This window comes from Leptosomus discolor, chromosome 9 (genome assembly GCF_034619465.1).
Source record: "Leptosomus discolor isolate bLepDis1 chromosome 9, bLepDis1.hap2, whole genome shotgun sequence".
Classification (NCBI taxonomy): Eukaryota; Metazoa; Chordata; class Aves; order Leptosomiformes; family Leptosomidae; genus Leptosomus; species Leptosomus discolor.
Window position 1 is genome coordinate 14,719,752 of NC_141399.1, and position 26,989 is coordinate 14,746,740.

The following is a 26,989-nucleotide window of genomic DNA, read 5'->3' on the forward strand; positions in this document are numbered from 1 at the left end:
CCTGTATGTAAGAGCCCTTGAGGAGTGTGGGTACGGGTACTCCACCCACCCCTCTGACTTTTTTTGGTGGCCCCTTAGTGTTGATGGATTCTGTAGTTTAAGTACACAGTGTGGGAAAGCTATATACTCTTTGTTGTTTAGCTGGTTGATTGTTAAATGTAAATTGCTTGCTTAAAATATGCTAAAAAGGCATTAGGATCTGCCATAAGAATTTGCAGTGCAATCTGTCACACATGATGGGTATAACAAGGAAGAAATGAGACTCGCTTGCCTCCTGGCAGAGGGAAGATGTGATAAGGACTCAGGCTGAAAGTAGTCCTTGAAAGAGACAGCCTAAAACTCCTGCTCATAATTGAATGTGTTGTTCAAAGTGCGATGGGTGGTACTTGCTCACAGCAGTCCGCTAAGACCTGCTGACCTTCCTCCTGACCTTGTTTGCATGTTCTTGTGCTGGCAGATCATTTACAGTTTATGGTTTCTATGGGCTGACCTTTAATGCGTTACCAAAGCTTGTGTGTGAAACAGATTAATCGGTGCTCTGGCCACACCTCAAAGTCTGGCAGTGTACCTTGTTTGACATGCACCTCAGGGTGGTTGAGACATCAGCCAGTCACCTGTAAAAAGATCTGCAGAGCAGCAGATGCCTGGCGTATTAGACACTGAGCTGGAGCCTCTCCAGCACAGAGAGAACATGCAGATCTTAGCACAAATCATCTCCCCAAACAGCTATTTTTTAATCTTAAAACTGGGTGAATTGTCTTGAGGGTTGCAAAAGTGGTTATCTAATCCTGTCAAACTCAACATCTCATTCCAAATCCTGCCCGAAGCTGGCCAGTAGTAGGAGAAAAATAATGACAGCAAAATGCCATGTCAGTGGTAGGAAAGGTAGCGTGGCTGTGGGAAACAGCTGGACTGTTTTTCACTGAAGCACTGGAAGAAGAAATATCCTGAGGATACAAGACAGCACAGAAAATTCAACCCCTGGATTGTTAACAACTTAACTGTTACAGGGCTTGTAATGGAAATATTACTAAAAAACCTATGTTCATTTTGTCAAATACTTTCAATCCTGTGACCAAATCTGTGATAGAGGATAAACAGCTGTCACTAATGGGACTGGAGCATGCCCCAAATGCTTATGGTAGCCAGATTGTTCTTCCCGTTCAGCCTCTGAATAAAATGAACTGTCATAATTAAGGCCAGAGCAATAGTTCTGTATTTATGTTTATTTAATTTGAATGTAGCTTTTTCCTGCATGTACAAAAAAAGGTCAAGTTAATTGTCTTCCCTGTGGTTGACAATTGATGTATTTTTGGGAATGTGGAAAGAGATTTTTGATACCTCTGAGCTAGTTTGTGGCTTCTGTCTTGCAGACCATTTTAGACTCTACACAGAAACTGAATCCATGCCAGATCCGGAAGCTTTTCTACATTCTCAGCACACTAGCATTCAGCCAGAGGCAAGAAGGAAGCTATATTCAGGTAAGCAGAGACACAACAGAAAGGAGTTCAGGCTGTGCCTTGATCCTTTTTGTTAGGCTCGCTTCCAGAGTTTGTGTTGTGTGAATGATGGCCTCACCTATGAACAGTGATTGACGTCAGGATGTCCTTCAGCTTAAAATGCTCTTCTCCCCAAGTGGCTGCAAGCCAGCTTGCGGCTCCAGATTTTCCACCTTGTATAGCAAGGGCTTATCAGAGTGACTGCATACATCACATCTTTCCCAGAAAAGTCCTCTTCTCTTGCACATCTAAGACAGGTAGAGTTCTTAGAAATGTTGGTGGACAGGGCCTTATGGCAGTCTCTAATCTAACCTCCCAGTTGAAGTGGGACTGTCACCAACATGATGTCAGGTTGATTGTGGATTTGTCTAGCTGAGCCTTGAAGACTGGCCAAAGTGTGAATTTAGCAGCCTCTTTGTCAAGCTTTGTTTCTCCATCACTTGGAAGCATTCAGAAAGCATAGTGCAGCTTCTTCCCAGAGATGTTAATCTCAGTTCAGCTGCTTAATGTTTGTACATCAGACACAGCAAAGATTCTCATGTTAGAACTGAACTACAAAGAACAGGGGACTCTGCTGTCAGGTGGTAGACTTCACACCTTTTGTGCCTCTAGTTTAAGCACGAGAAGCTACCAAATCTGGTCTGTCTAAATTCATAAATTCGTATTCATTTTACACAGGATACCTTGTATGACTTGCTTGCAGCGTAATAGTGGTGGTATTGGATACCTTTGTCTGGATTCTGATGCCTTGAGCATGGCAGTGATCAGATAAAGGTAAAGAAATATCTCAAAGACATTTATTTCACAATGGAGATGTCTGGGTTTAAAATCTTCCCATTCATAAAGATCAGCTCCTAGAAATTAGGACTATTTGTCTGTCTTTGAGTCCCTGCATAGTTCCTAGTTGTGAGTATGTTTGCACATGCTAGCTTGGAGAACTGTTGCTCTTCTTTTCCTGATTGGTCTGCGGCATGTAAAACACAATGTCTGTAGTCATTTCTTCCCACTTGCCCTGTTAAGATGGAGCTCGTCACTGCCAAAATTTCCAGTTGTGTGGCAGGTTTAGCTCCTTTCTGAGCTACTTTCCTCAGTGATTTCCCCCCCACATCCCCAAGCCTTTTTTTTTTTTTTTCTTACATGCATCTTGTGAAAATTGCCTTGGCAACACACAAGGTGACTTTGCAGCCTAGAAGGACTAGCTGTCAAGAAGGAGTGTTCTGCCTGTCACCCTCATAAATTGCGAAAAGAAGGGGAGGAGTGTAAGCTCTTGAATTTATTCTGAGCTGAGAGTTTGTGACTGTGGAGGTCCAAGGTTGGCAGTTTGACTCTGTCCTCAGTGATACCAAAGACTCCAGCGGTAGATTACCAAAGACATCAGTATCCGGGGAACCAAATTCCTCTCTGCCTTCTCTTAACTGTACTTGTAAAACCGATGCCTCTTGGACACGAGAATCACTACAGACAGATTAGGCATTTGCCCTTGCACTGTACAGGCCGTTCCAGAGGCATCTTGCCTAGTGAAGGTCAGGAAACAATGGCATAAACATGTTCTGTCCTTTTCTCTGCTACCAGTTTGATCTTGTTGGCACTGGTAGTTTGTGTAGCATAACTCGAGCCTTCATCTCCTCTGTCTTAAAACCCGTCTCTGGTTGGAGCTTGTGCTTTTCATGCAGCTCTCAGTCCCTGAGGATCTCTGTATTGGCTACCTCCTCCTTTGCAGGACCAGTAGGGAGAGTTAATAAGAATCAATGCAACCAGGGCTGTTTTGATTCCGTAGTGTTTTTCAGTGGCCTGCAAGAGCTTTGCTGTTTTTATGAAGCTGCTTCCGAGTTCTCACACATGCTGCGTTGCTGTCTGGGAATGCTGCTCCTCATAACGGCGATGCTGCTCTTCTGCAGTGATCGCTGCTTAAGCTAGCAATAGGATTGTTGGTAACTGGCCAAAATAAGTGGGTTTTCTGCTTAGTGCATTCACTGTTCTATCCCTGCTTTGAAATCAATTACTTCCTGATAGCTACTTTTAGATACCAGGAAGCTGAGCTGTCCCTTATCTTTGGTCAAGACCCACTTGGTAGCCTTCTTCCATGATTGTCTGCTTAGCTAAGGTTTCTGGGTTTTTTCACCTACAGTTTATCAGTTTAAGGGGCCAGGCAGAACATATCCCTTTGTCAGAGACACTATTATCGACCGCCTGCTGGCTGCCCTGTTTTAGCCTCTGCTCAACTGTTCCATCCTCACCTCTCAAGATGACTGCTTTCTTGATTAGCATTCCTCTGCCAGCAGCGCAGGTGCAGCTTGGATTCCCGTGGCTGATTTTCTAGACACTCTTGTGTGCTTTGCCTTCAATCTCTTCAGCAGGTATTAGAACTTCTTATCCAGAAGACCGGTCTCCCGACTTTCCTGAAGCTTCTGCGACTGAGTATGCTTCATGCTCTCAGTGGTGGGAAATCTCTTAGTCTATCATTAGCAGTCCAGATTTTCAGAAGTCTTCAAAACTGTATGTCCCCATTTTGGGAAAGTGCAGCAATTCAGCTGCTCGACACAGCTGTTGAAATAGAGCATCCTGCATTGAGACCTACTGTGGGCTTACGGAGCTGCTGCAAAGAACTGCAAAGGGCACACTTGCCCACAGCCAGGGGACAAGGGAGGCAGCATGAGAAATGTCTTAATCCCAGGTGCCTGGTATGTTGTTACTTACAGCTCTCTTTGGACCTTCACCAAAAACTGCTCCATCCCTTTGCCTCTTGAAGTTCACAGTGTTTTGGAGGGCAGCTCTGCAGCTGCTGTTTGTGTGTGAAGGGCTCCAAGACCATCTGCTATTTTTTAGTATATTCTTCTATTAATTATTGATGAAACCTGAACCAACTACGTGTTCTGTGTAGTAATTAGAGCAAACTCAAAGCAAGTCACTTTTAACGCTGTTTTCAGCCTTACCTAAAGTTGTGACTAAAGTTACTTAAAGTATTTTCTTAATAAAGGAAATTGCAGAATGTGCATTCCGTTTGCAAATCTAATCCAAATAAACCATCCTCCTGCAGCCTTTGGAGATGACATTAAGTGAAGATGCCAACAGAACTGTGAGTGATGCACACAAGTACCTCTGTGGTGACGTGATCTGTGTCTTGCTTTTTAGGATGATATGCACATGGTGATCAGGAAATGGCTCTCCAGCACAGTTCCCAACCATAAACAAATGGGGATTATTGGTGCTGTTACTATGATAGGCAGCGTGGCATTAAAAAGGTGAGAAAGATTGTGGCAAAGATGAATATAACGTGCTTTCAGTTCAGACCAAACCTGGAGTGGAACAAAGAAAGGGGGGCGTTGACTTCGAGCTCATGCATATCTTGATCAAATCCGGGAAGTTAAAACTCACTTTGCAGACTGTGGTGTTTGGTGTTACCTGTTCAATGCTGCTCACCTGCTGCTAATCTCAAAGGCATCCAAAATTTCTTGTCAATGCCTATTCGTGGATGCCTTGATTAGCACCAGCAGGACCTACTGCTTGGGAAAATACTTTGAGCAGTGTGGTGGACTGACTGCAGATCAACTTCTGACACTAGGCTGAATAACCTAATGTGCTCCACGTTTGAATACAGGGAAATCTAAAAGAGAAGTAAGGAGAAAAATTATTACTGCTGTGCTGGGCATTGGCATGACAATTTCCAATGTACTGTATAAATAGTTTACAAACAGGATTCGTAAACCAGGCAAACTCCTGACAAGAGCTGTGGCAAAGATTAAAGCACTTGGAAAATAAAGATTTGACTGGTGTTGGGAAGCATTATTTAGCTTGCTGATTTTGCACTTCTTAATAAAATGCTTCTGCTGTTTATAACACGAAGTGAAAAGCCTATCCTAAGTCTGGGCCCTGAGTCAGTGGACTTCCTTATGGTTGCTCCCATAGCACTGGCATCAGAGTCACTAATTTAAAGGCACTGGTTCAAGTCTCAGCAGGGTATGCTAATATAGTTATTTCAAGAGGAGATCTAGAAGATCCTAAAATAAGAATTACAGGGGGAAAAAAAACCAGAAGAGCCTGTGGGGTCATCAGTGCATCAAGGCACCTTCAGTGACAGGGAGTTTGCAGAGTAAAGTGCACACAGATGACCCCAGCAGGTGGAGCATGTTCTTTGCCTCTGAGAAAAGAGCAAATCCCCAGGGCATCTGTTTGACCTGTAGAGAAATTCCTTCCCACTCAAGTCTGACCAAAATGCATGGGGAAAATCTGTCTGCTGGCACTTGAGAAATGTCTTTGCATCACAGTGGATCGTTGTGTATCTTACTGGCATCCTGTCTGATTTCCTCAGAAAAAGATTGAAGAAGACAGACTTGAAAGCCAAATTACCAGAGGAAAAAGTATAGATATTAGGCTTATGGTAAGGCGAGGCTCCGTGGCTTTGAGAAGAGGGGATAACTACAGGGCTTAGGTTTCAACAGGTTAGAAAAAGCATATCCTTGAAGAAGATGTTGAGTCTTGTCCCAAAGGTCCCAAACAGCAGCAGGTCTTTTCCTAATAGTGTTCCAAAGAATATCTTTTTCATGCACAATTCTCCAGTTTCTGGAGAGAGAACCTTATGTGTGTTACGGGTTTTGCCATCTCTTAAATGTTGTGCAACAAAAGCAAGGTTATCAATTGCTTTCAGAAATGGAGATGGTGGTTCATCGGAGAAACCAGAGCTGAATAGCGAGCGTGATGGGCAGGTGAGTACCAAGAATGGGGCACTGGGAGAGAGGGAGAATATGGTCAGCAAGGAGATGTGACTGGAAACGCAGTCTTAACTGAAGTAGTATGTGTGTCTGCGAGTTAGATTTACTGAGCTTGGGATTCTTGTACATTGACTGCAGAGCCAAGTATCTATTAGAAATTGTTTTGGAGAAACAAAAGTCTATAGTCTTGCCTGCTGCTAGTCCAGGACATGCAGTACTGCAGCCATCTAGTGACAGTCTTCTATCCAGAAGTTGTTTCAAACACAAAGGAAAGAAGCAGGACAATTGCTTCAGTGAGCCAGTGGCAACCTTAGCCTTCCTCTCAGCTTGGCAGCAGTGCCTTGCAGGCCATCTAGTACTTCTGCTGCGCAGGGTTGGCCTATCCTTGGCCTTTTTCCTTAATTCCTGTTGAAGAACCTTCTTCTAGGCTGGCACTCTATTTAAGGGTGGTCCTGGGCAGACTGTCTTGTGTTATTTCATGGTGGAGCTAGGCCAGGACCTTAAAAGACCCATGGACCCATGGGTTCCTTCTTAAAACTGGGTCTTTGCAAGACCAGTCACCATGGGCTGTTACCCTAGAGATGAGGCTTTGGATATGCCTTGGAGTAAATTAGCATAAAAGGACTCAAGATAAAAGCTTGAGTTGGATCCATTTACCTTACGCATTTCTCCACACTGCTTTTTCTTCTTTCAGCTTTCAACCCTGCTGGAACTTGTGGGCTTCTGCTGTGAGCAAACACCAGAGGTCTTGGCTCTGTACTATGATGAACTTGCCAATTTGATTGAGAAGCAGAAGGGGAATTTGGACTTGCAGCTCCTGGTATGTTGCAGAGTAGTTTGAACTTAATCACTTAAATGAATTCTTCAGAAACATGATGTTTTTCAGGCATTGGCAGGACAGAGTCAGTTTGAGGATTCTCCAATCTGAGAACTCTCTTTTTGTTCTAGGTGTGCTTAAGATCCTGTAAGAGATTGATCAGATACAAAATCCTCTTCCAGCGCTCTCAGCTTTTTTTTGTTTGTGATAGATTCCTCGTTGTGCTTTAACAGCTTCCTTTAGGTGAACTTACACATCACAACAGGGAAGCCTTTTAAAGGAAATTAAATGACATTTCAGAGCATGCTTGTGAGACTCATAGATAAAAGTAGAATCTGAAAGAACTTTAAACTTAGTATTGAAATTGGCTTCTGGTCAGACTATTAAGGTTATCTGATGCCTAAGGATTTGCAAGAGCCACAGTCATTTATGGTAATAAATAAATGGTATTTTATGGTAATAGGAACGTTTGTGAAGGCCACTGGACAGCTCTTTCTTCTTGCTGGGGACTCTTTTTGCATGGGTGCTGTGCCTGCCAGGACGGTAGCAAGCCATCTTGGGGCAAGGAGAGCGTTGAGGGCTGCTGTGGAATGATCATTCTCTGTGGCACAAGTGCTCTTTGCACCTGCTGGTTATGGAGTCGAGGAACTGCATGTCACAGTGAGGGAAGGTGACCAGGAGCTGTGAAGTGCTGGCAGTCACTCTAAACAGCTCTGTGCCTAGGGCTAGTCTCCTGAGGTCCAGCTGAGTGCTCCAAGGAGGAAAAGCAAAGGAAGGAAGGTTTCTCCTTTTTCTGTGCAAGACTGAAATGCAAAAGCAAGCTAAGCTTCTCACAACTTTTGTGCAGATTTTTTGGGGTCTTTTTGTTGTCTGTTTGTCCAGACTGTCACATCTATTGCTTTACTTCTCCCTTAATTGTTTCTAATAACGTAAGCATGTGAAGTATGAGTATGTGGGACACATTGTGTGAAATAAAACTTTGCCAACACTTTATAGCCATTTCATTCTGATGATCAGCTCTTAGGACAGAGAACTTCTCTTGGCTGCTTTTCTCTTCCAGCCAGCTGCTCTGCCTCTCTGCAGCACTGCAGAACTTGTAGACAAGCCAGCATCCAAAGAGCAGGGAAGAAACTGGTTGTGCGTGCTTAGAATGTTTCCGGGCTTTGTCGCCAAAGGCAGGCCTTGGCTCTCCTTGCAGGCAGTGGGCTTCATTGCTGTGACTGTTCCAGGATACTTTTGCTTGGCCTTATCTTATGCATTTTCCACTGCTGCTGTTGAAGGTTTTCTTCACTGAGTCCCTTTGCTGAGCAGGTTTTTTTCCTTTCTTTATAGGATGAGTTTGGGAAGAGTTTAGTGGAGGACTTTCCCAGTGACTTTGTGGTGGATCTCAGCCCCACAGTGGATGGGTATGCTAATCACTGGCTAGTTATTTGTAATGCTTCTGTCACTGAGAACTGAGTTCATTAACAACAGCTCATCTGTCTTCCCTTGCAGTTCGTTCTTGTTCCCAGTGAAGTCCTTGTATAATCTGGATGAAGAGGAAAGTCAGGGAGCAATTGCTATTAACCTCTTACCGTTGGTGTCACAGAGTGATCTTGGCAGGGTCACTGATGGAATGAGTAACCAAAGTAAAAGGTACTTTGTCACTTAACTATGAGATGACTGCAAAGTTAATTGTTTTCATTTGGTGCACTTTACTATCAGCTCTGCCTGCCAAAGTGCCTGATAAGGAGCTGCTAGTTTTCAGAGAATTTGCTAGTTTTAGGTGTTCTTTTCCTTCTCTTGCTGTTAGGTGTATTCAGATAGGTCTAGAGGCATAAGCTGATTGGGAACTGGCAGTCTGTTCTGGCTCAGGGTGTTTAGGTGATCTTGGGTAAGTCATGCTGCATCTGTTATATGAGAATGGTAGCTCTTTCTTTTAGTGTTGTGGTGATATTGAATGCCATATTGAGATAGATAGGCAACCTCGAGGTAGTAAAATCAATATTTTGGGCAATGATTCTCAAATAGAGAGTCACCAAGAAGTTGCACCAATAGTACACGATTCGTTCTCTACAACTCTCTACAACTACACTTCAGTTGTAGTTGGATAACGTAGACTTGTGCTCCAGAGCAAAACCACAAACTTGCAGCCACAAGTGAAATTTGACTGAGAAATACGGCTTTGTCTTTGGAGAATGGAACAGGAAGCATGTAAAAAATAAAAACATCCAATTAAACAGCAGGGCATCAAAGTTAAAAATAATAAAAGGCTTTTTTTTTCTTTTTTATAACTGGCACCTTCATATCCTGCATAAGTTATTGTCATAAGATTTTGTTGAGATTTCAGTTGTGCTTAAAAGAAGACATGATCACTTTGAAATAAAATATAGCTACTTTACATGCATCTATGGAAAAAACTATAATTTTCCTCATTCAGAATGGGAGCAGCAGCATGCTCCGAAACATTCAAGAAGGTTTCTTCACTGCTTAGATCTTTTGCACAATTTCTTACAGTTCTTTCTGAATTATTCAATTTTGCTTTCTACCAGAAATAAATCAGACCCCACTTTTTGTCCATTGCAGCAGTTTTTCTGTCCTTACATGCTTTTGCAGAAAACTGATGATCCCAAATTTTTGTTGGTTTTGTTTGTTTGTTTGTAACTGAATGGTGCATTTCTGCTCTGTGTCACTGGGACTTGCAAGAAGCAAAATAGAAGGCATAGGCAAGGTGGCATGGGGAGGAATGGGGAGGACATAGGACATAATAGAAAAATTATGGGCATTCTGGAGGACCCACTAAATTTCTTTCTCACCCCCTCCCCCCAGGGTAGTGTCACCAATATGTCTGTCACCCTGTTTGCGATTGCTGAGGTTCTACACTGGAGAGCAAAACAATGGAAGTCTGGAGGAGATCGATGCCTTGTTAGGTATGGGAAATGGACCTTTTCTAGAGTCTGTCTGTCAGACTTGTTCCTGTCCCAGATCTGCAAAGACTTTCCTGCAGTTGTAGCAAGAATTGTGTGGTTTGTGAAGGAGGCTGAGCTGCTCTGTTGCCCACAAAGTGGAAGGGAGGTGAGGGAGACAATTGTTTTTTCTGGGGATAGGGTGACTGACGAGGCTTACTCCAGATAGCCTTTGGAGTTGACACAGGCTTTGGTAAGAGCCTTTGGAGTTGACACAGGCTTTGGTAAGAGCCTTTGGAGTTGACACAGGCTTTGGTAAGAGCCTTTGGAGTTGACACAGGCTTTGGTAAGAGCCTTTGGAGTTGACACAGGCTTTGGTAAGAGCCTTTGGAGTTGACACAGGCTTTGGTAAGAGCCTTTGGAGTTGACACAGGCTTTGGTAAGAGCCTTTGGAGTTGACACAGGCTTTGGTAAGAGCCTTTGGAGTTGACACAGGCTTTGGTAAGAGCCTTTGGAGTTGACACAGGCTTTGGTAAGAGCCTTTGGAGTTGACACAGGCTTTGGTAAGAGCCTTTGGAGTTGACACAGGCTTTGGTAAGAGCCTTTGGAGTTGACACAGGCTTTGGTAAGAGCCTTTGGAGTTGACACAGGCTTTGGTAAGAGCCTTTGTCCAAAGACCAAAGGGTGGGCAGCAAACCCAGCCCATCATGTTCTTTTCCTGCTCTGTCCCAGGTTGCCCCCTGTACCTGACTGACCTGGAGGTTGAAGGGAAGCTGGACTCTCTATCCAAGCAGGAACGGGAATTTCTGTGCTCACTCCTGTTCTATGCTCTCAACTGGTTTCGTGAGGTGAGTAGAGCCTTGTCTGCACTTTCTGGAGTGTCACTGAGGAGTAGCACTTACAACACTAACCCTAGGCTTCTTGTTGTCGAAGAAGAGTCTTGCCTCTTGGAAACCTTCTCCAGCAAGGTCCTGGTGTTCTTCTCTTTATTATCATTTATCCTTTATCCTGCTGCTAGCAGCAACTCTGCTTTCTTGGACAGAGGCTCTAAGGGCTGCCTTGCTGATGTGAATTTTCCACCTGCTGCTCAGCTGCAGTCTGTACACTCTGGCACATTTCGGTCTATGAAAATCGGTTTTGCTGTTACAGGGAGGATGCTGTAAATCCCAAATACATGTCTAAATTATGAGGTAATATATTTCTAAACTATGAAGGGGGCATCAGAAAGAAAAGGTCAGTGTCACCATGCTGGAGAGCAGAGGAGTCACCAGCTGGTCAAGGACATTGATTGTTGCCGCCTTCTTGGCATGTGTGAGGCCCTGCCTGCAGTTCTGTGTTGAGTTTGGGGCTGTGTCATTTTGGAGTGAGTCCAGCAGGGGCCACCAGGCTGATGAGGGGCTGGAGCACATGGTGTGTGAGGGGTTGCTGGGAGAGCAGAGGTGGTTCAGCCTGGAGAGGGGAGGCCAGAGGGGAGGGCATGTTGTGGTCTTTTGCTGTGGTCTTCTGTTACCTAACAGAGAGGTTGTGCTCCACTTCCAGAGAAGCTGTGCCTTTCGTGGAGATGCTCACTGCTCCACTAGAAAAGGCTCTAAGCAACCTGTTTAGCTGACCTGCTTTGAGCAGGGTGTTGGACTAGAGGCTTCCACAGGTCCCTTGCAAACTCGGTTGTGATTATGCATTTTGTTCTGTACCTCTGAGTTTACAGAAGGGTGAAGTGCAGTGCCTTCAAGCAGATTTGGACCATGTGTTTGCTAACATCGGTGGTCAGTGGGAATGTTCCCTGCTAAGGTTATTCTGATAACATGAGCTATGTCAGAGTTGGTGCAGTTCCACATCCCCAGTCCTCCCTGTTCCTGCTCTTCTCCCAGGGCTACTTCTTTTCTGGTGGACCTGGGAAGTGCCAAGCGGTCTCCACAGCCACAAGCAGCACAGAAGTCGACAATGTGCTGTCTGCTAATTCCTCTTCTTCAGTTAACGTTAGACCTGTAGCTCTATTGATTTTTGTACATTGCACCAATTATGTCCATATTCTCATGGGCTTTTGAAGAGCTTTGTTCATGCAGTCTGGATCTGTTCACACAGGCCACTGCGCTGTGTTGTGTGTTTATTCAGGACTTGAGGATGCTATTCAGAATAGAAAGAGTAGTAAATGCAGGTACAAATCTCCCTAAGTCAGTGGGTTTCGTTTGTATCTCTAGGTTGTAAATGCCTTCTGCCAGCAACAGGACGCTGAGATGAAGGGGAAGGTTTTGACTCGATTACAGAACATCACAGAGCTGCAGAACGTGCTGCAAAAATGCTTGGCAGGTGAGTATGAAACCTTTGTACATTCTGGGCCTGCACCAGCTGTGAAGTGAAGGAGACTGGCTTAAACATCAACGGAGGAAGCATGTGGTAATACATACTGCATTTTTAGACAAGCCTAAGAGCTCATGCATAGACAGCAATTGTTTTCAAGTTTGAGTCCAGTGGCATTTTGACTGTTCCCAGGCAGACTTCTGCCCAAGTATGGTGGATACTGGAATAAACCAGCCTCTATCCTAAAGAAACAGTGTGTTTCTCCAGTATTCAGGTTGTAACAAGCTGTTAAGAGATGTTATAAGAATCTGATGCCTCCAGCTGCTCTAGGCCCATGAATTCCTCCTGCCTAGCTGATGGAGCCCAGCATGGAGATGCCAGGGTCTCTGAACCAGGCTGATGGACATAGCTGCATGGACTGCCACTGACAAGGTGCTGCCTTCAATGGCATCTGTGTATAGGACTCTCATAAAGCATAAGTACAGACAGCCAAGTCCCCACCCTGCTCTTCAGCTGGTTAAGACTGAAGTTCACTAGTGAAGGCACACACGTGACACACTCTACAGTCACAAGCACATGAACATTTGCACATCCCACAAGTATTGGCACAGACCCTCGGTCTGCCCAATAGCCTGCCCAGATCCCAGGCCCTCTAATCTGCTCCATGGGTCCCCTACTCCTTGGCTATTCCAGCTTTCTGCTCGCTAGCAAACAGACACGCACGCTCACACACTTATCGCACAGGCTCCACCCACAATGTCTATGTGACCTGTAGAGATGCTCCCAAGAACTATGGCACCTTTAACTACTGACATTGAGACCCTTGCTCACTCCAGTCGCTGACACCACAGGCTCAGGGTGGTCCAACTGTAGGTCCTGGCCCAGTATTTACTCACACAGGTCACACCAGTAGTTGACATTTAGTCCTCGCAGTGCACGCGCACACACACATGCAGAGAATAGTGAGGTTACACTGACATATAGTTAAGAAAGTAGTTAATAAGAAGATAGGACAGACTGCGGTGATCAGGCACAGGGTTCAGTCAGGCAAGCGTACTGATCGCACAGTTCTACTGACCCGTGAAGCTTTACTCATGGCCAGTCCCTTTTACACTGTTTCTGCCCATTACCCTCTTAGTTCCTCCCGGCTCCACTTGCCTGCACATTCCTTCATTAATTTGCATAGTTCTATCCTTGCCCCCCGCCCCCCTGCCAGGATATCCCAAATCCTCCAGTTCCTCTTTTTCCTCCCATCTTATCATTTACAAAGTCCAGGTGTCCATTCCCAAAGTCATACCTGGAGGTTCTTAATGGCCCATCAATTACAAACCAGAGACTTTTGATCTTTGGCATTGGCTCCATTATCCCTTGTCTACCAGGTTTGTGTCTGTCCTTGTTTACGGCTTCCCTCTTTACTTATTATCTCCTTTTACATTGAAAAGGTCTTTGATAAGATAAACGTAATGAAGAATACAGCATCACCTTCCACATACCCTATCCACAAGCTATCCATTAAGAGCTGTGTTTGTAAACCAACAGACCAACTTCATCTGAAATAATGTGCAGCCTCTACACTTTCTGCTGCTCTGAGAGCACTGCAAGGCCAGCACAGGAAGGGCTAGGATGTGCTAGAACAGCCCTTTAAGCTTCACTGACATGGACAGATGTCCAACAACAGCTGAGCACTTGTTATCCTCCCTTGCTGGAGAGATGCAAAGAGCTGTAATTACAGTGGTGTGTCGACATAAGATAAGGCTAATTGGAGCTAAATGCATCTAAACATAAGACCAGAGGGAGTTCACCAGGATGGTGAAATGTATGATACTTCCTTTAGATGTGTATCTTCCTGTATTTTGTAATTCAGGAGCTGAACCAACCCAATTTCTATGTTTTGGCTCTTTCAGCAGCCCCTGGTTATGTTCCACCACCAGCTACTTTTGATTCTGAAGCCCTGGAGGCCGTACCATCCATTAATGCTGTTGGGCCAGTGAGGAAAAGGAACGGTAAAGAAAGTTTAAAACACTTAAGCAAACATGTGATGTGGGGTTTGATTGGCATATTGCACTGTAGCCATTGCAGTTGTGTGTGTGTAAAGCACAGGATTCCTGGCAAGGTCTATCTAGCTCAAAATCTTCTCTGATCAACTCCTGTTGCAGTTGAAGTGGAGATGTAAAAATATCCTACTCCAAATAGGTGTTGGATAGTCTATCTCCTTGGGAAAGCTGATGCTTAGCATTTAACAGTGAAAATCTAGACCTTTCATTGACCGTTTTCACCTGCCAAAGTTTTTTCTGCAGCAGTAAGTTCTGCTTTTGATGGATTTGTGCAATTGTATGGTACTGAACCTGTGGCTTGAGCTGCCTTGCAAATCCCTGACCTTTAGGTTGTACCTGACTGTTCTCTTAGGAACCTTGTCATGGGTCTACTGCACTAGGAAATGCTTCCTTCATCCTTTCCCATTGCCAGCTCCCACAGAGAAAAAACAGAACTTGCCTTTCATTTTTTCCAAGCTGAAGTAGATTTGCTTTGCTCTTTCTGTCTCTAGTTCTATTTCTAGTTTAGATTAACATTTCCTGGGAACACGTCCGCCTTTGAGCCAAACTGGACAAGAATTCACATTCCATTCAATGAAAACAATGGGAGGAGGCTACAGATTAGAGAGGCGCCTTCTCCTGTGCCAAACCCATTCTGCAGGGACTGGTTCTGTCACCTAAGAGTGATTAAGGCAGAAAAGAAAGTTGTGACTATCTTCTGCAGGGAAGAAGAGGATCCATCACTTTAGATACCTTATTTTGAAGGAGCAGACTAGTAAGCTCAGACCAAGAGATTCTTGAGCTTAGCTTGTCTTGCCTACAAAAAAAATCAGTGAGTACTGTGACCATGGGTTGCAGCCTTGAGATCATACAGTTTTGACACCAGCCTTGCTCCTCCTTTAGGTGTGCAGCATCTCATTGTAGCTGAGCTAAATTAAATAGTTTAATGCCAACAAATAGGGGAAGGCTTCACTCTCCCCCTCACACCTGCACTCTCAGCTGCCTGATTCCCTGCCCCGTGTTATTACATGGTAGCTTTTTGGCTATTTACTTTTTACTATGTTATTTTTTTTTTCTATTTTGACAAGTTGACTGCTTAACCAGTGGTCAGGCTTCCTGAGTCAGTGCAAGGCAATTGTCAGGTGTGTGTGGCTGGGAACAGGAGAAAGAGGTAGTAGAAGGAGCAGGACTACCCCTGAACCATTAGAACAGCTCAAGCACTGTCATAAAATCTAGCCTAAGACTATTTCTCAGAGGAAAAGGGAGCAAGGAGCTCCTTGGGAGATACACAGCAAATTCACTTTCCAGTCTGATTCAGAGGGTTTATTTATAATGATAATATACCTTCTTCTGTCTGACTCCGCTCTTCCAAAGACAATGCAATGAAAGATCCAGCTTCATTGATACTGTTTCAATTCATCTATGGCCTGGCCCCCAGAAAGGATCAGAGAGATACAAAAGCAGAAGTCTCTGATGCTCAGCAGCACAGCAGCTATAAAATGGCAGATGAAGGTGTATACCAAACTTGGCACTTGGGGATTTCCCTGAGCATTCTCTTATCCAGGTTGCTTATGAAGTTGAATAAAACTGATTCCTGAAGAACTCAATGGCTGATTCCATCTGAAAAGTGCACATTAGGTACTACCTTTTGCTGCTTCTCCTCTAACAAGCTTTCAGTCAAAAAAGCTCTATTCCAGTTCAGTTCCTTAATCATTTCTGGTGTAAAACCTTGCCAAAGTTTTTTATGAAATCTAAATCTCTTCTGGGTGATGGATCCCTTTTATCCACATGATACCAGCACCCTGGCAGGCTAGTGAGGCAAGGTTTTCCTTTGCAGAAGCCCTGCTGACTTTTCCCCAACAGACTGTATGTCCGTGTGCTCAGTGATCTTATTTTATATGGTAGACAGCTCTGCCATTTTCCCAACAATGGAGGATAGACTCGCCAGTCTTTGAGTCTCTGGATTCTCATTAGATCCCTTTTTATTTGGAGGAATTGCGTTCGCAAGCTATCAGTCCTCTGGCACTGCAGCCACCAGTTCTGAAATGTTGCATTTGAATGCCTTTGAGGAACCTTGTGTGAATGTCACCTGGCCCTGGTGTCTTATTGGCTGTCTGGTTGGTCTAATGCATCTTGTGCAATTACTTGAAATCAATGTTGTTTCTTTGATCTCTCTGCTCCATAGTATGTCAAGTATTCAGAATCTCCTTACCGTTGTCAGCAGTGGAGACCATTGCAAGGAATTTGTTGAGTTACTCTGCTGTTGGCTTGGCATCCCTGCAAGTCCCTTCTGTAGCTGTGTCTTATCTTTCTTTTCCAGGTCCGCTTCCTTTCTCAATACTGTGTCTGAAGAAAAACCATTCAATTGTGGTTCAAGCATTTTTTAAGATGATGTCCCACTTATTTTTGCAATCACTTCATAATGTTTAAGCTACAGTAAGAACAGTAAGAGTTGCTTTAATTTCTTACTGTGATCTTATAAAAGAGAAGCTGGTTGTGGGGGAGCCCCAAATGCATTTGACTCTCTTTTGGACTGAGGTCCTGCCTACGGATGACACACAACCTGTGCGTGCTCCATGCTTTCTTAGGGCTGATTGAAGTACAGCCTGTGCCATTTCCCTGGCTGCAAATGCTGCCTAGCATTGAGCGCAATGTAGCCTTTGTTTCTGAAGTTGCTTTTCCCTTTAAGGAAGGAAAAAAAAGACTGATGCCAGCAAAGCCGGCTCTGCAGATCGTTCTCAAGCAGATGACAGTTCTGAGGGAAACCAGCCTGATACTGAGCTCTCCGAGCTGGAGAAGGTAGGTGTATACCCTGGGGACTTACAAGAAAGACAGGCTAGGGAAGATAACATAGAATCATAAACAAAAGCTTTGAGAGAGGGGTTGTTCATTTAAAAAGTTAATCACAGTCAAGTGGTTCAACTTGCTTTCTGACACCTGCCTCCCATCTGAATGCTGAAAATTGTCTGCTGCAGAGGCTGGCCACTCTCCAGCAGGCAGCGTGGTTCAGGGCAGTGCAAATGTGCAGGTTTGTCAATAATTCTATTGGTTACTCTCTGGTTAAGACTATGAAAGGTTTCTATTTTGAGCCAGTGTCCCGTTTCAAATTGCTGCAGTAACCTGCCATTCCTGGACTCAGGTCAGAAACTGAGATGAATTTGGACAAGACAAACCCTAGTAAGGACCGTATCTCCTGCAGACTCTAGCCTGCTTCAGGCACTGGTGCTCGTTTTGCAAATTTTCCTTTGAGGTATTTAATCAATGTATTCATGATAAGGCATCTTTAGAATTATCTGTTTTCATCACATGCTAAGAACTACTTCCCAAACCTATCAACTAATGAATTATTCAATTTTATTTCTTATTCTTTTGAATAAGCTCTTACAGTACTGTTATCATGTCTGGAATGCAGGCTGGCTGAAAGAGAGAAGCCAGGGAAGTGTGCCCAGCTTTGGGCTCAGCATCCTGGGGCGTGGGATCTCATAAGCATCCCACAAGGCCCCACTTCTGTCACTGTTACTAGATGTTATTCAGAGCCCATTTATCAGTCAGGCAAATATGCTTCTACTTCCCTGCTATAGTACAGATATGATAACTGAGTCAGGTATGGTAACAAAGTCACTTAAGTTACAGGGAATAAGCAAAGTCTCAAATAGTTTTGGGAAGGAAAATATCTAATCTTTCTTACTTAACTAGAGTACTGGTCCCAGACTAGTTCTTAGATGTGCCCAGCCCAGGACAACAGAATACAGAAATCCTGTTGTGAGCCACATCTAACATACATTGGCTCCTGCAACAGCCAGGAATGAATCTCTAAGAAATTCCAGATTGTCAATCAGCAGCAACAGAGCATCCCATAGTTTACTATCCTGGTATTTATCAAAGATAAAACCGTATGCCTTCATCTCTTGTGGTGCTTATGGGTGCTCGTGGTGCAAGCCCAGAATGGGTTTCACAATGGCCACTGATTCACAGAAAGGAGATAGCAAAGATTATTCCAGTTCCCTAAGTATTTTTTTTTCTAGAAAATTTTTAGTGACTTGAGCAGTCCAAAATGAAAATGCTTCTCATTCTGTGATTCTGTGATACTCTGTGCTTGTCTCGCTACTAGCTATCATGAATTCTTCTTAGTCTTTTTTTTTTTTTTTTTTTCACCCTGGCACAAAATATAGAAATCTGTGTTTAAAAAAAATAAAAAAGCTTTATTTGAGCTAGAAAGTCTTATAGTCTTGCAGGTTGCAATGTTAATTCTGCCATTTACTTTTCAGACTGCTGCTGAGAAAGAGGCAGGAAATCCTCTGGCACAGCTGCAGAGCTATCGCCCATACTTCCGAGAGTTAGACCTTGAAGTGTTCACTGTACTCCACTGTGGGCTGCTGACAAAATCTGTCTTGGACACAGAGATGCATACAGAGGTGAATGGAACAGTGTAAAACTGTACTGATAAGGCTTTGTGTCGCTGTCTTTCTGAGGCCTTGTCCCTTTTCTGTTCCATTAAAATGAACAGAAGGTTGATGTTAAGATGTGTTGGTCCAGGGCTGTGAGCTAGGCACTGGGAGAGAATTTGCCCCCAAAGAAACCAAAGTACTTAAAGGCACTGAGATAAAGAGGACTTTGAGAGAACAGCAGACATGTAGTGTAGCAACGTTAAATACAAAGTAATATAAATGTTGTCTAAAAGGAAAAAAGGTTCAGTATAACATGTATAGACCTAATGGAAAGAAAGGGGCTGTAATCCTGAATGCTGCTGAACTCTAGGATGGTAAATACACTAAGAGGCGGCTTGCCTATTAAAAAGAACCTATGACATTTAAGTAAAGCCTGTGTTGCAAAACAGCCAGTGTCTCAAGGCATCAGCAGATCAGAGACTCAGCACAAATGTGGGACTGGTTTTGTGGACGTACTCTCAGTGGGCAGGGTGCTGTTTATCATCTGAGAGCTTATATAAAACTTCATTGCTATGGGTGTGGAAAGCAGAAGTGATTAATTTTGTTAGGCAGGCTGAGTCCATCTGGAGCCTAATTTTGTTAGGCTACAGTAAGATTTGTGAAACGTGAAAAGGCCATGGCAGGCTGGAGTACAGCCTGGCCTGCTCCAAGGACAGCTGTCTCTGCACGCAGGTCGCAGGCTAACTGGAAGACTGTTTGACAAGTCTCTTGGGCTATGTGGTATTTCAAATTACTTCTCGACTATTACTCAGTTGGTGAATTTTGTGACTTTCTGGGCTTAAACCTCTTTTTATCCTTAGGAGCTTATTTTCAATGTCGGTGTATATAAATCTGTTCGTTCTCTCGGTACTTAAGTGTTACTGATGTTGCCTCAGCTGTGTTTGGAGGACCAGATTTGCTTCACGCTCTGAGTAACCAGAACCAGTGCCCCACACCTGCAATGGGGGAGACCTAAAACCCTAGCACTCACCAAATAGGTCCCTGGCTGAGGTTAGCTAAGCCAGGAGTCATAACTGGAAATGGAGGGGGTGAACTTGAGCTTCAAGGCACTACAATTACATCTGGGTCCTGGGATTGACTGTTCTTGTAATTGCAGGCTCGTGAAGTTGTGCAGCTGGGGCCTGCTGAGCTTTGCTTTCTTCTGGATGACCTGTGCTGGAAGCTGGAACATGTGCTGACCCCAGGCTCCACAAGGAGAGTGCCCTTTCCAAAGGCAAGTACAGCAGCAGCCAATGGGTCTAGACCTGGGCTGAGGCAGAGCACATCAGTGGCCTCCAGGCCTTTCCCAAGAGGAATGTTTTTCAGAATTACTTTCACCTAACAGTTAAATGGAAGTCTGACACCCAGCTGTATGTCAGAGGAGCACTCGCTCTTTGAAAAGAGACTTCTGTACCACTTCCCTCGCTGAAGTGTTTGCTGCATCTGGTTCTCTGCATGTCTCAGGAAAGGGTATACAGCTGAGGGAAAGCCTTATGGCCTCAAAACTCAAGTGACCCTTTTCCTAGCCCTCCTTGGGGAGACTGTCTCTGCTGTTCAGGCAGCAGCTCAGGTTAGGTAGGCCAGATAGCAGCCACATCTAACAGAAGCTGCTGGATCCATGCTTCTTCTTTTTCTGCAGTCTTTAGAAGAACACTCTGAGTGCAGTGTCTCCTTGCATTCCTGGCTGATGCCTTCAGGAGGAAAGTAAACATGTAGACCACTGCATTAAACTATGAGAAATTCACTACACCCTGATGGACTCTATCACACTCAGTGTTCTTTCTCCTTGTCTTTCTAGCCATCTTAATTCCCACATGCAGAGACTGCCTTCTCTTAGTGTATTGAGTAAAATGTTGCGCGCTCTGATCTTGGAGGTCTTTCCCAGCCTAAATGATTTTATGATTCTATAAAAGAGCTACGTGTCATGTCAGTTTTACTTTTTTCATCAAGTTATCCACTTGTCTGTGTTCATGCTGGTTGCTCAGCAGAAGCCAACTTCCTTACTCTGTGACCCTTCCTTACTGAGTGTATGACATCAGGAATTGCACTGCTCAGAAGCAGTCTAAGAGGTAGCACTTGGTGCAAAGTTGTTATCAAATAAGGCTGATGAAGTGACTTTAATCTTCTGGGTTTCCTGCAGGAAAGAGGCTACAAGGATATTGGCTTTTCCCACCTGTGTCAGAGATCCCCAAAGGAAGTTGCTACCTGTGTAGTCAAGCTACTAAAGCCTCTGTGCAGCCACATGGAGAACATGCACAACTACTTCCAGGTCAGTGGGCAGCAATTTTTACTCAAAAAACTGTCAAGTTTTGTCACCTCTAAACGCATTTTTTATTTTCTTTTTGGGGAAAAAGAGAGTGGCTTTGTTTTCTTCAGGTTTTTTAAATATGGAATTTACAGAAATGGATTTTTGTGCCATTTTCTTTCCTTGGAATAGCATTTAGTGAATTATTTGTTCTGTATTAAAGGCAGTTACACAAAATCGGGGTGTGGAAGATGACCCAGAAGTGAACGTCCAGGAGCACCAGCTGATGTCCTCTTGTTACCAACAGCTGTTACTAACTTTTCGCTCCCTATTTGCTTGGTGAGTTTAAACAAAAGAATACATAGTCGCCTAAATGAGCATAATCTGTTTATTGCTTCCTCTTCTTGTTCCTTTTCTTTAAGGTGTTCATACCCAATGAATGGCCTGTCAGCCATGCAGAACAACACACTGCAGTGGTTGGAGACTTTCAAGCACTTTATAGTTATGTCAAGCTTCATTGCCTGGTCCTGAGCTGAAATAAAACTGCATGTGGTTAACGGGGAATGCATGTTGAGGCGCTGAACTGGCTAGAATTCAATGTAATTTTGGACTGAGACCAGCATAAATGGCATAGTGGCACACCTAGTTGTGCAACTCCCATTCTGCCTAGGGATTTTGGATTTCCTTACCCAGTAACTCCCCTCATTCTTTGCTAAATTGTCACTGCCTGAATCCTGAGCCATGAAAGAATTTCTTCTGCCAATGGGAAAGGATGAATGTGTACTTTGTTGACGAAAAGCCTGTGCTGCTGATGCACTCAAACTGGATTCATAAATGCCAAATTCAGCAATGCGTGTGCAGCCTGGATTTGACCTCTGCATCTGATAATATAACCCAGGAAGTCTTTTCTGAACCCCAATTTAGATCTGTGTGTGGAAAGTGTTTTACCTTTGTATTTAAAAACAGTAGCAACTGTGTAAAAAATGTATGAAGTCTGAGGTCTCCTTCTCCTGCTGGCCACTACTGGAGCCTCAGGGACCCTGATCCACTCCTGGCTATTCCCAGATTGGTCATTTTCTCATTAGCCAGTATGAACGTTAGTTGTTCCAGAGTGTACCCATCTTGTAAACCACATAACCTGACTCATGTTGTAACCACAGGCAGCTCAAGATCAGTTTCGCTGTTTAGTTTGGATAGAGAGTTAGATAATTCTGTTTTGCTGTAGGTCAGGCAGCCATATACTGGGGCTAGCTGTCCAGCACTTAAGGCCAACAACCAAATTACAACTCCTTTTGCATACATTTAACCAAGCACTCTTATATTACCAATTGTTAATTGACTTGTGTGTTAAAGGTGCGCTTGAGCATTACCATTATCAAGTCCATGTATTCAGTCTATAGATCTAGAACATGGATGCATTTGAGCCTTTCCAGAATGCATACCCTCACTGAATGATTTCACAGACACTGGTAGTCCAAAGAATTAATGAAGGTCTCTACAGATTTCCTCCCTGTTTGGCTCCTACCTGTTGTTCAAGAGGCGACCAGCCCATCTCACTGCACTTGCACAGCAACTCTCATTAGACATACTCTTTTTTTCAGGTCTATGTAGCATTGTTTTAGTATATATGGACCTCCAGTTATGTGACATGTCCTGTCCCCTCCTAGCCAGGTCTGCAGTCTAACTGAAAAGTTAGTATTGTGTGTGCACAAAGTTTTCTGTTCCCTGGAAAAGATAAAGTGTGTATGAACCCAGTTTGCCGTCAAAATCAGTTTTCAGTTTTTCGTGTCTCCTTGTAACATTCATATTGCAGGGTTCTTCTTGCATATCCAGCTTCTTTATTTTTCTTGTTGAAAAAAAAAAAAAAAAAAAAAAGCCCAGATATGCTTTTGCATCTGATACCTCTCTTTCTTCTAGTCTGGTGATGAACTGGATTTTTTTTTTTTTTCTCCCTCTTCAGGAATGGTTTTTCTCAGCATGAAAATACTGACCTGCTAAGGTCAGCTCTCCAGGTGCTTGCGGACAGGCTAAAGCCAGGAGAGACAGAGTTTCTTCTTCTTGAGGAGCTGATAAGGTAGAATCAGTATTTCGCAAGCTCTGAAAGGGATGAATTCCAAGTAGTTTTCCCTGGTTTGTGTGGGCATTATGGGTAAATGGGTGTTTGGGAGCTCTCACAGAGACCATACTACCTTCAGAGAGATTTTTATTTAATTGAATGACAGTGCAGTCAAACGTAATGAAGAGGACCTACTGGATGATAAAATATGCATTAGTCTATGGATCTCATTCTTTTGTATGCTGAGACGAGGAGATTAGTAGGATTCACAGAAGGCATGAATTTAGTCTTTGGTTCGTGGTGACTGAACTTTCATCTACTAGTGGTTGACTACCCCTTCTTCAGAAGGACACTGCCAAAGAGAAAATACTGGGCTAGGGAGACCTTGGATCTGAGCTGGTCTAATACTTCCTTTTTATTTATGGGTTTCTGGAACTTTATCTACAGTGTTTTTATGTTTTCCCTTTCCTGTCATCCCCAGTGAGAGTTTTCAGTACCTACTGAATTTCCAGCAGAGTGTTCCCAGTTTCCACTGTGCATTCATCCTCACTCAGGTCCTGATTGCCATCGCTGAGAAACCAATGGCTGGCTGGAAGAAAGAGAAAATGGGTAATGTGTGAAGAACTTCTAATCTCAGATTAGTTTTTATGCTTTCCTTTGCCTGTAAATTGTGGGTTCTGTCTCTGGAGTGCATCTTTTGAGGGAGAGATTTCCCTTTGATATCCTAGTAATCTGACTGGGTGAACAGTCCTAACAGTTAATAAAAAGAACAGCAGTAAATATATTGGAACCTCTTCAGTGTTTGTTTTGCTGTGCTCAGTCATGTGCAAGAAGGCAGGCTCCAGCTCTCTTAGCTGGTGTTTTTAAATCAGAGCCTCACAGCTTTTAAGAGTTCTAAGAACAAGCCTGCTGTTCAATTTTGGTACTAGTTTAATCACTGATTATGGAGGTGATCATAGACTTAATCCAATGTAGCTTCCTAGTGTAAGTACTGATGTCTGTGACAGCTGATTTCCAAAAATTATGGACATAAACTGCAAATACAGCTGCTACTTCAGGGCAGAGGGAGGAAAACCTATATGTTCTTAACCCCATGCAACAGATGTTTTCAATTAAGAGAGCTCTTCTGATGGATTAGGACCTGTTCTGTAAGAGGAACAGCATTCAAGCAGATAAGGCGTAGACGTGCTTGCAGGGAGTACACAAGAAAACTAGTGGGTCTCCACTTTGTTACACACTGAAATAAAGACTCCAGACAGTCACCTCTCTCGGCCATACCTTGTCATACTAAAATACCTCTAGAATTTGTCCTTCTCAGATCCCCATAGCCACTCAGAATTGTGAATTCCCTACTTTGAGATTATTTCACTATTTTAAACAGTCCCACAATGGGAGAACTGTCCACTGAGCATGGCAGGGAATAACCAGTTTTACCTAATAATTTCCTGGTTTTAAACATTTCTGCAAGAGACAAGCACATTCGTTAGCAGTTTTGATTTAAGAAATCTGTAAACTTGCCTGTTCATTATTATAGTGCTGTGGCCAAAAAGTCAAGTCACTTGTTACTGGAATTCCATTTCTAGAAACGCGTGCCCTAAGGATTGCGTATTGCCTAATAAAAAACAAGCGGTTGGCACACTGTTGGAGCTACCAAAAAATAAGCTTAACATAAGTTTGTCAGGGAGAAATGGCCAGAGATGGCTCGTGGTTCTGATTTGAGCAGCTGTTCCAGACCAGGAACATACTGGATGTGCATATATTTTGTTATCATGATATATGTCCTTGTGGCCTTACTGTTTTTTAGGGGAAATGCATCCTGACTTACCAAAGTTCAGGCATATTGAGAGAGAGTGATATTGTGATCTTTCAAAAAGCCGTTTGGATGCACTGTCTTTATATGGAAGAAGGAAATTGTCTTGGATTCTTCATTCAGTAAGTTATCCCGTATCTTTTACAGCTTCAGTAGCAAAGCAGTTCCTCTGCCAGTCATGGGTGAAGCCCAGTGGAGACCGAGAGAAGGGCAGTCAGTTCAACAGTGCGCTGCATACTCTGCTCTGGTAAGGCGCAAGCCATTGTCTCAAGCATGCCGAGACACTGTTTTTCTAATAATTACTGTTGCTGCAGAGGAATGACCCCTCTCAGTCATAACCCTCATACTTGCACAGTTTGGCCTAAAGCACTGCTTCTACAGCACTGAAAGACAGTGAGGGGTAGGAAGAATTCTGTTAGCTGTTGTCCATAGAAGCATGTTTGGACCTCATGTTTGCGAGACTGTAGCTTGTTGGTATACATCAACTCATCTATACGTGTATGCGTGCATACATACACATGTAAGTGTGGATCTGAACCAAAGTATCTGGTTTTGTTTTCACTAAACTGAAAGCAAATCAGCTGTCACTAAAGTCAAGAAGAGCAGGACTGAGTATCAGGTGAAATACAATCACAGAATCATAGGATGGTTGAGGTTGAAAAGGACCTCTGGAGGTCACCTTGTTCCAACTGCCCTGCTCCAGCAGGGTGACCTAGAGCAGGCTGCCAGGGACCATGGTGGGCACACCCCTCTGAGCTTGGCTGTTCAGCCAGTTTTCAGCTCACCTCACTGTCTGCTCGTCCAGGCCATACTTCAACAGCTACTCTATGGATCTTACAGGAGACAGTGTTGAAAGCCTTACAAGTCAGGGTAGACAATATGCACTACTCTCCCCTCATCTACAAGGCAGTCATTTCATTGAAGATTGTCAGGCTGGTCACATGTGACTTTGCCTTGGTGAATCCACACTGACTACTCCCAATCACCTTCCTGTCCTTCATGTGCCTGGAAATGATTTCCAGGATAGTTGTTCTACCACGTTCCCAGGGATCAAGGTGTGGCTGACTCGCCTGTAGTTTCCTGGGTCCTTCCTCCTGCCCTCCTTGAAGATAGCTGTGACATTTGCTTTCCTCCAGCCCTCAGGCACCTCTCCCAATCACCATGATCATTGAAAGATAGTTGAGAGTAGCTTCACAGTGACATCAGCCACCTCCCTCAGCACTCGGGGCCTGTGTACTTATGTATGTCCAGTTTGCTTATCTATTTCCTAACCTGATCCTCTTCTGCAAAGTCTTCCTTGCTCCAGACTTATCCTCGCTCTGAGGCATGGGATTTCTGGAGACGGGTTTTGCCAGTAAAGACTGAGGTGATGAAGGCGTTCAACCTCTTAACATGAACCTCAGCCTTTTCCATGTCCTGGGTCACCAGGCCCCTGGCCCATTTAGCATTGGACCCACATTTTCCCTAGTCTTCCGTTTGCTACTTGTGTACTTAAAGAATTCATTCTTATTGCCCTTGACGTACCTCACTACATTCAACAGATTCAACTCCAGGAGGGCTTTAGCTTTCCTAACCACCCCTCTGTATGCCTGGACAGTGTGTCTATATTCCTCCCAGGTTACCTGTTTCTGCTACCACCTTCTGTATACTCCCTTTTTGTGTTTGAGTTTAGCCAGGAGCTCCTTGTTCATCCCTGCAGGCCTCCTGGCATTTTTGTTTGACTTTCTGCTCTTGGAGGAGGTCATCCTTGAATATCAACCATCTTCCTTGGACCCTTCTTCCCTCTAGGCCCCTGCCCCATAGCAAGAAGATCCATGAAGGGACCAACGTCTGCCCTCCTTAAGTCCAGGGTTATGATCTTGCTGTTTGTCCTGTTCCCTCCTCTCAGGATCCTGAACTCCACCATCTCATGGTCACTGCAGCCAAGGCTGCCTTTGACCTTCCCATCCCCAAAGTGCCCTTCCTTGTTTTCAACTGTGAGGTCCAGCAGAGCACCTCTTTTCATCAGCTCCTCTGTCATTTGGGTCAGGAAGTTGTCATCAATGCTCTCCAGGAACCTCCTGGGTTGCTTATGCCCTGCTGTGTTGTCCTTCCAGCAGGTATGATGGTGGTTAATCCACCATGAGGACCAGGGCTTGCAAACGCGGGGCTACTTCTGGCTGTCTGTAGGTGGCTTCATTTACTTGTTGTTCCTGATCCAGGTGGCCTAT

At 44.1% G+C, this 26,989-nt stretch overlaps 1 protein-coding gene across 1 annotated transcript in view; it reads left to right on the forward strand.

Moving 5' to 3' along the window:
• Positions 1 to 26,989, forward strand: part of FANCD2 (FA complementation group D2) — a 53,114-nt gene that overhangs the window by 16,765 nt on the left and 9,360 nt on the right. Inside the window, exons 17-34 of the mRNA XM_086470649.1 lie at positions 1,374 to 1,481; positions 4,632 to 4,741; positions 6,145 to 6,202; positions 6,903 to 7,028; positions 8,358 to 8,431; positions 8,520 to 8,660; positions 9,834 to 9,934; positions 10,643 to 10,758; positions 12,109 to 12,217; positions 14,113 to 14,211; positions 16,931 to 17,040; positions 18,510 to 18,656; positions 19,786 to 19,902; positions 20,809 to 20,937; positions 21,137 to 21,252; positions 22,874 to 22,987; positions 23,451 to 23,578; positions 24,927 to 25,026. Coding sequence (XP_086326775.1) covers positions 1,374 to 1,481; positions 4,632 to 4,741; positions 6,145 to 6,202; positions 6,903 to 7,028; positions 8,358 to 8,431; positions 8,520 to 8,660; positions 9,834 to 9,934; positions 10,643 to 10,758; positions 12,109 to 12,217; positions 14,113 to 14,211; positions 16,931 to 17,040; positions 18,510 to 18,656; positions 19,786 to 19,902; positions 20,809 to 20,937; positions 21,137 to 21,252; positions 22,874 to 22,987; positions 23,451 to 23,578; positions 24,927 to 25,026 — 2,003 coding nt within the window. The remainder of the gene's footprint in view (positions 1 to 1,373; positions 1,482 to 4,631; positions 4,742 to 6,144; positions 6,203 to 6,902; positions 7,029 to 8,357; positions 8,432 to 8,519; positions 8,661 to 9,833; positions 9,935 to 10,642; positions 10,759 to 12,108; positions 12,218 to 14,112; positions 14,212 to 16,930; positions 17,041 to 18,509; positions 18,657 to 19,785; positions 19,903 to 20,808; positions 20,938 to 21,136; positions 21,253 to 22,873; positions 22,988 to 23,450; positions 23,579 to 24,926; positions 25,027 to 26,989) is intronic.